General features: G+C 48.3%; 1 protein-coding gene across 4 annotated transcripts in view; it reads left to right on the forward strand.

The window, feature by feature from the left end:
- CTXN1 (cortexin 1) overlaps positions 1-6,901 on the forward strand; it is a 107,283-nt gene extending 100,382 nt beyond the window's left edge. For 3 of the 4 annotated variants that reach the window (XM_006025775.3, XM_025206606.1, XM_025206607.1), the window contains exons 2-3: positions 2,607-2,717; positions 4,783-6,901. In XM_006025775.3, the coding sequence (XP_006025837.2) occupies positions 5,039-5,293 (255 nt within the window). In that variant the 5' untranslated portion in view covers positions 2,607-2,717; positions 4,783-5,038 and the 3' untranslated portion in view covers positions 5,294-6,901. Of the gene's footprint in view, positions 1-467; positions 582-2,606; positions 2,718-4,782 lie in introns of all 4 variants that reach the window. The other variant, XM_025206605.1, reaches the window with a different exon arrangement.
- The last annotated feature ends 680 nt before the right edge of the window (positions 6,902-7,581 follow it).

The following is a 7,581-nucleotide window of genomic DNA, read 5'->3' on the forward strand; positions in this document are numbered from 1 at the left end:
GTCTTTAAATAGACACGAAGGCCATACTGGACTGACAGTGCTGGGCCTGGCCTCTGTGCATAGTGCAGGTACCCAGTGCTGATGTAAATATTGCCCATGCTGCCCACAGACAAGTCAGACCTATGTACAGGCTGGGATATCCATCCCATGGAATTTGTTCCAGTTGAAACTTCGTGGCACTGAGCTCAGCCCAGCTTGTCCAGGTCTGAAGACTGATGGGTGTTTGCACAGCAAGAGCCAGTGGCTGCTCCTGGTCACAGCATTATAGTCAGCCACAGGTGTTCAAAGAAATCAGAAGTCATTCCTTTGTGCTGATTTTTTTTCTCTCTTTCTCCCTCTTTAGCCCACCTCTGGATCACGTTGCAATTTTTATTCTGGGCTGGAAGTTAGGTTTGGGTATTTTTTAAAGAAAAAAATGTAAATTGAGATTGAACAAAACTAGTCCAACTCTGCTCTGAATTACACAGGTGCTAATCAAAGACCTCTCCAGAGGGTCCAAAGAGAGTTTCTTCACATTCATCAGGGAGAACATCTGGCTGCAGGAATCTGACACCAGGATCTCTGTAGGAGCCAAGAGCAAGGTAGTTAGTTGCATTAGTTAGAAGTCAGGCAGGGTGATCCCCTTTGAGACCAACTTTGTCAGAAAGGTACAAGCTTGTACAGGTGACAGCCTGCTCTGTCAGATGCTAGGAATGAATTTGCAGATCTCATAGCTCCTATATTGAAAGGAATAAAATAAATTAAATACAAAGTATAGGGAAAAGGTGAGGAAAGTAGAGAGCAGAGGGAAGTGGAGATGAGTTGAAGAGCTCAAAAGGGAAGAACAAAGCAGTTAACCCACTGAGGGGTATTCCAGGTCATTCTTTTCTATTTAGTACCCCTGCCTGCTTTAAATGTGTTCGTAGCATCTGACAGCAGGCTGTTGTTTACAAAAGTTTCTGCCTGTTTGAACAAGTTAGTCTTTAAGGTGCCACCCTGCCCTGCTTTCTGCAGGAATAGAGATACCAAGGCTCAGGAACTGACCTGAACTTGTTAGAAAGGCTGTGACAGAAATGGTCTCAGACTGCAGATAGGTAGCTGAGTTTGAGTGTTGTTGAAGCTGCGATGGCACAGGAAACGTGAGAGGCAGGCCTTTTTTGATAATTGTTTATTGGACCAACTGTATATTTGGGAAAGCTGTTAAAACAAGCTTCAGGCACAAAATGCCTTTCTTCAGATATCACCAAAATGCCTTACCTATTAGGTAGACAAGGTTCTTTGGGTGAATCTGATCTCTTTTATTAGACCAACTTAAATAGCTGGAAAAAAAATTTTTTAAGCAAGCTTTCGGGTTTCAAAACCCTTTGTCAAGCTGAGGAAGCCTTGGCAGTTGGTGTCTGCTCTTCCTGGATGGAATGAATAGTAAAGAGGCCAGAGGCTGGTCTGCATGCAAGACAGGCAGTCAGTGAAGATGTAAATTGAGGAGTCAGTGGGTGAGACGGGCTGGGTGGAGGGGGAGAGAAAAGGAGGATGAATGCAGTAGTTGTACAGTGGAGAGGTACCTGGGGAGTCGGATGTTGGGCAGGTTATAATGTGTTATAAATCCAATGTCTACATTTAGTCCATGCTTTTTAGTATCCAGGAGGTTGATGAAGTGAAGTTCAGAGGCTCGTCTCTGAGAAGTGTTTTGTAAGTTCCCTTTGAGGGTTAGAACTGAGAGATTGGGGAGAGACTGATTGTCCTGTGGCGAGTGTGGCCCCACAGGTAGTTGGGTGTTCTTGTCTTTGACAGATTTCCGGTGTGCATTCATTCTGGAGCGCAGTTGTTTGGTCTCTCCTATGTATTTTCCATCAGGGCATTTGGTGCATTGGATGAGATGTATTACATTTCTGGAGGTGCAGCTGTAAGATGCAGGGATGCTGATTGTGGGGGGTAGTAATTGTGGGGGCGGTGGAGATGTGTTGGCAGGTTCTGCATTTCTTGTCATGGCACGGTCTGGATCCATTCAGTGCGTTTTGGGCTGTAGGGGGTTTGCTTCTGGTGACGATGTTAGTGAGGTTCGGTGCTTGTTTGAAAGGTAAGATGGGTGGTTCTGAGACGATCTCTTTAAGAAGAGGGTTTCTTAGTAGTATGGGTTGCAGTTGTTTGAGGATTTTCCGAATGAGTTCAAGGGAGGGGTGATATGGCATAACCAGCGGTGTGCAATTCATGGGGGGTTTTCTTCTGCACTGCAGCAATTCTTCGCGTGGTATCTGGGTGGCTCTTTCAAACGTGCATCTCTCTCTAGAGGAGTGTCCTTGTTGGGTGAAAGTCTTTTTAAGATTGGTGAGGTGGCAATCACAGGTGTTCCCCTCAGTGCAAATTCGGTGGTATCTGAGGGTTTGGCTGTATATCATATCTTTCTTGATGTGTTTAGGGTGATTGCTGGTTTTGTGCAGATCTGTATGTAAACAGTTTGCAGGGAAGGGCCAATTGGTGGCACTCATGATCAGGCAGCAGAATTCCCACGTCTTGTTGCTCATGCTTTGGAAATAGTTTTCTCAGGCTACTCTTCACATCAGCTCTTAACAAATGTGGCCTTTTTAATATCTCTCTCATGTCCTTGTCCTTCTGTTTTACACCCACAGCCTAAGAAAGCTAGACTCTGACATCAGAGAGTGCCTGCAGGCAATGGGGCCAGTGGATCACCGCCTCCTCCTGCCATAGAGATGACAACTCCCCTATGCAACTTCTGTGAGGTATGATGCCCCCTTCCTACTAAGGTGCTCAGTTCCTCCTTCCCTTTAGGCTCTGTGTATAAAGGCAGAGCATCTGGGTCAGAGAAAAGTTAGCAGTTCAACAGTGTTCCCTGGGAGGGGTGGGCAAAGCTACGGGTGCTATCTATGCCCTTTGCTGGGAGCTCCCTTGACAGGACACTGCAGCATCCGAGGAGCTAGACAGCACCATGGAAAAAGCAGGTCATTACCAAGCTGGGTGATGGGACTGGATGAGTATTAGCCAAGCACCATGATGAACTGATTGTGAAACTAAGAGCACCAGGAATCCTGTGGGTACCACAAATCCAGGTTCTCTCACACACTGCAGGACAAGCTCCTGAGATGACTCGAAAACCGAGATTCTGTCTGAAAGTTTTCATATGAAATATCCCTTTTTGAAACTTTCCCATTTGGAAATACTTGGTTTTCCCATGAGAAATTTGCAAATGTGGCAAAGCATTTTTTCTTCACAGCCCACCCTTTCCTTACCATTCCTAGTATTGCTTGTTGGAAGGATTACTTCAAAACAGTTTGCAAGAAGCAAGGATTTCTTTGGGTGATATCTTTTACTGGACCAACTGCTAGTTGGGATAGAGTTAGACAAGCTTTTGAATGCAGGACATACTTCTTCAGGTTATGAAGGATCTGAAGAAGAAAATACTGCATTCAAAAGCTTGTCTGATCCTATCCCGACTATGCAGTTGGTCCGGTAAAAGATATCACCCACAGAAATCCTTGGTTCTCATATAATTCCTGGACCATCATGAGTACAAAATCACTCCAACATTTCCAAAAAGGTTCTCTTTGAAACTAACATTTTCTGCACTATTTTTCACAGGGGATAAGTTAATCAGAATGGAGGAAAAAGTACAATTTTAAAATGAAATATTTCAAGCAATGCCATGTCCTTAGAATCATAGAGAAGTAGAGCTGGAAGGGACTCCCAGAGGTTCAGCCCCCCCGAACTAGTTCAACCCCTGAGGTTGGAGACAAGTTTCACTTTGAAAGGAAAAAAAAAAGAAAGAAAACAAAACATTTTGTCAAAATTAAGTTTTTGTTGCCAAAGAGCTCGTTGCAACAGAGCTCTTCCAACAAAACACTTTAATTTGAAAATTTTCGAACAGCTGTTTTTCATCCTTCACTTATACATAAAAAGTCAGTCCTTCAATTAGCAGAAGCAACTTCATGTGACAGAGCAGGCCAAGATTGTCAGTACAGAAGAGTGACTAGTGGAAGAGTTTGGGAACACTGCCTGCTGGTCTAGACCAGCTGGTGAATAATTCAGATTAACATTCAAATGTAGAGTCCTTTGGAAGGGGCTCACTTGTGCCATTTCATATATAATGGATTTCAGTCGAGGGGCCACAATAAAGAATATCATCATCGTCAATAATAAAGCCTTCAAATGCTTGAGTCAATCCAAAATTTTAAATTTTTCTGCTTTGTTTTTCAGTCACCCAACCAAACAAGAGAGAAATCCATTCTGGTTTGTGTAGCCCCAAATGAAACACTCAATATTAGGCTCCAAAGCTGTGAAGAGTTGAATGTCAATTAACACAAAACAGTTCATTTTGTTTTCAGGTTATTTAGCACTTAAAAAAAAAAAAATCTATTTCAACGAAGAAATGCTATTGTGAAATATTTCACTGAGAAAAATGTCAAAATGAAACAGATAAAATCCCTCCATTTTTTGTCAAGACTATTTGCTAAATCCCACCCCAGTTTGTAAACACTTTCAATACCCCCAGAACAGCATTCTGCTTTGAACATCTGATTTTCTGGAGGAAAAAAAAAAAATTGCTGTGCTTTTTGTGAGGCTGCTTCCAAAGGACTGGTCTGGTGATGGGGAGCAGTTAGGGAAGGTTTCTCTTGGGGCTGATTGTCTGGGTTGGCTGGCTTTGCAGGTACCGTTTGGCAAGGACTGTGGAGGAACATGCTGAGCCAGCTGATGTGGAGTGCTGTATACCTACCCATGATAGCTAGGCTGTGAGAGACAGGGCTCTGAAAAGGAAGCCCCCTTCCTCATGCCCTTTTCTTTCCCTTTCAGGAGATCTTGGCTGGCTCTGGAGTGAGCAGCAAACCACTCAGTCCCGTTTAGCATCACTCGCAGCCTGGGCTCGCAGACATGGAATAGCCCAGGAAGGCGATTGCTCTTGGGGTGTGGGCACCGCAGGAATCCAGCTGACTCTCATCCCCAGGCATAGTTGTGTGTGCACCGGGGCAGGATGATGCCAGCGGTGTGACCAGCCCTGCAGCCAGCCCTCTTCTGGCTTCTCACGTGGAAGGTGTGCTACGCCACTGCCATGAATGATGTGCCGACGATGGATTATGAACTGCTATCCCCCTCCCTGGTTGAGCACCCCGCCAGCACCATGGGCATGGATGCTGAGCAGAAAACCGTCTTTGCCTTTGTCATCTTCCTCCTGGTCTTTTTGGTGATGCTGATGGTGCGCTGCTTCCGGATCCTGCTGGACCCCTACAGCCGCATGCCCGCCTCCTCCTGGACCGACCACAAGGAGGGGCTGGAGAGGGGCCAGTTCGACTACGCGCTGGTGTAGAGTGGTGTAGGGTGGGGCGAGCCTGGAAACTCTGTGTGCCTCCCTTCCCTGGCTCGCCCCGGCCCCGGCCCCTCCTTTCTGTGTGATGCTGCCCCGGTCCTACTGGGATGCTCTGGGCTGGGAGGTGTGGCAGGGACCTTGCCCAGAGAGGCTTTTCTAGGGTTTTTTTCCTCTTTTGTAAGCACTTTTCTGTGTTCTTCTCTGTCTGCAGCACCTTTAGTGTTTGATATTTTGAGGGGGCCTAGAAGGAATGGGCCCCATCCAGCTCTCAAGTCCAGGCAGCCCCGCTTAGATGGTGTTTTTACTGTGCTCCTAAGTGTCTTGTGCTGTGGTGAGTGGCGATGGGTGGGACAGGACCTGCCTTGAAGCAGATTTCTCAGGGTTTTCCTGCTTGGGGGGCTCCATGCAGGACAGGGCAGCTTTGTGCAGCAGCTTCTGCCTCCTCCTGCCTGTCTGGGCAGTGCTGACCGTGTGGAGCTGAATATGCATCTGTATCTATGAGGCAGTTTAGACAGCAAACCTCTAGTGCTGGCTTCTGTGAATACTCACTGGTTGAACAACGCTTCCCCACTCTCCAGGTGGGCAGCCCACCATGCCACGTGAGCACTGCCTGTGCCCTGTGCCCATTGTACGCAGCTGGAGCTCAGGCACGTGTCTGTACTACGTCTCTGGTGCTCTTGAGGCTGCCGCCGAGAAACAAGCTCCACTTCCCTGCTCCTGTTCCACGTGTGCCATAGCTGGAAATGAGGTAGTGAAGCTGCCCAGGAGATGCCCCATCTCCACTCCATCTCTGGTGCATTGCCGGTGGTCGGCTGCACCTCCTTGTTTCTGGTAATGGCTTGTGCAGGGCAGGAGTGGGTGGGCAGGGCATGCTTCTTGGCAGCACTCACAAGAGCACCAGAGAAGCAGCACAGAGATGCCCAGAGGGACTCCGTGTGATCTTGTGACCAGCTCTGCTGCCCGACTTAATCAATGTGGAGACCCATGTGCAGCTCCCTCCCTGGCAGGCCACTCCCTGCTTTCCACAGTAGTGAATGCTAGGCACGTGTGTATCCCCACTGTTGTGGTCAAAATGCCTCCAGACAAAGATGTAGCCACATAGCTAACTGTAGACCCTGCTGTGGCAGCAACTCTCCAGGAAGCCCTGGCCTCTTTATCCTGGGGCTGCTGCTGTGACACTAGGGACCTAAGGCACCATATGACACTTGGGATACATGCCTTTGTGAGCCCAAGCCTAGTAATTATGGGCCCCACTCCCAGGTCTCTTACTCTATCCAACTTGGTCAAGTCCTCAATGCTTGCACTATGGTTGTAGTGGAAGTGAAGGATGCTCAGGCCTCCTAGGTGCCCTGCTAGGAGCAACCCATCTCTCCTGGCTGCCTACTACACAGGGAGCAAAGCAGAGGTGTGATGGAGCTTGGGCTCACACAAGACCAAATTCCTGCCTCTTGCCCAGGATCCATGCTTGTTTGCCATAGTGAGCCAGACATGGGGCTAGCAGGAGCCCTGGCAGGCTACAGCTGTAGGCTGATGAGAGGGTTTTGTTGGGAACTGCACCCTGAGGGGAGACCCTTCTCCTTCACTATGGAAATAAAAGTGAATTTTGCTCACTCCTTACTGCTTGTCCTTCTCTCTCTCTGCTGCGTCTTACCATGCACTTCAGCACAAACAAAAATCAGTCCCAGGCACCACCTTGCTCCGTGGTGCAAGCCAGGGCCAACTGCTTGTGCCACCACATCTCCCTGTAAGAACCAGAGGCAAGCCCACCTGTCCACCTCCCCACTGAGTGATCTGTCGCAGCATAACATCGCAGCACCTTGCGAGAGACATGGCCAGCCCATGTGCTACCACCTCCCTCAAGGCAAGTCACAGTTGGGTCCACCTGCAACCATGGATCCCTGTGCAAGTTGGATCCAGCCACATGTGCCATCACCTCTCCTTGAGACAGAGCTGGGCCAATGTAGCACTGCTTCTCTAGGCGAGAGACAGCTGGGCCCATGGACTGCTACATCCTTCTTTGACCCACAGCCAGACCCACACCCCACTGTTCCTTTAGTGATCCAGAGCCCAGCCCACATACCACTATGTTCCCTGATGTGAGCCACAGCAAGACACGCTTTACCCTGCCACACTCCCTCAGCAAGTCACATCTGGGTCTACACACCATGGTGTCCGCTTGTGTAAGCCACAACAAGACACACATGCCATAATGTTCCCCTCTAGGCAGTACTGGTAGGCCAACTCAGCACCGCATCTCTGGGTGTGAGCCCGAGGTGGGGTTGTGTGCC

This window comes from Alligator sinensis, unplaced genomic scaffold (assembly GCF_000455745.1).
Source record: "Alligator sinensis unplaced genomic scaffold, ASM45574v1 scaffold103_2, whole genome shotgun sequence".
Lineage (NCBI taxonomy): Eukaryota > Metazoa > Chordata > Crocodylia > Alligatoridae > Alligator > Alligator sinensis.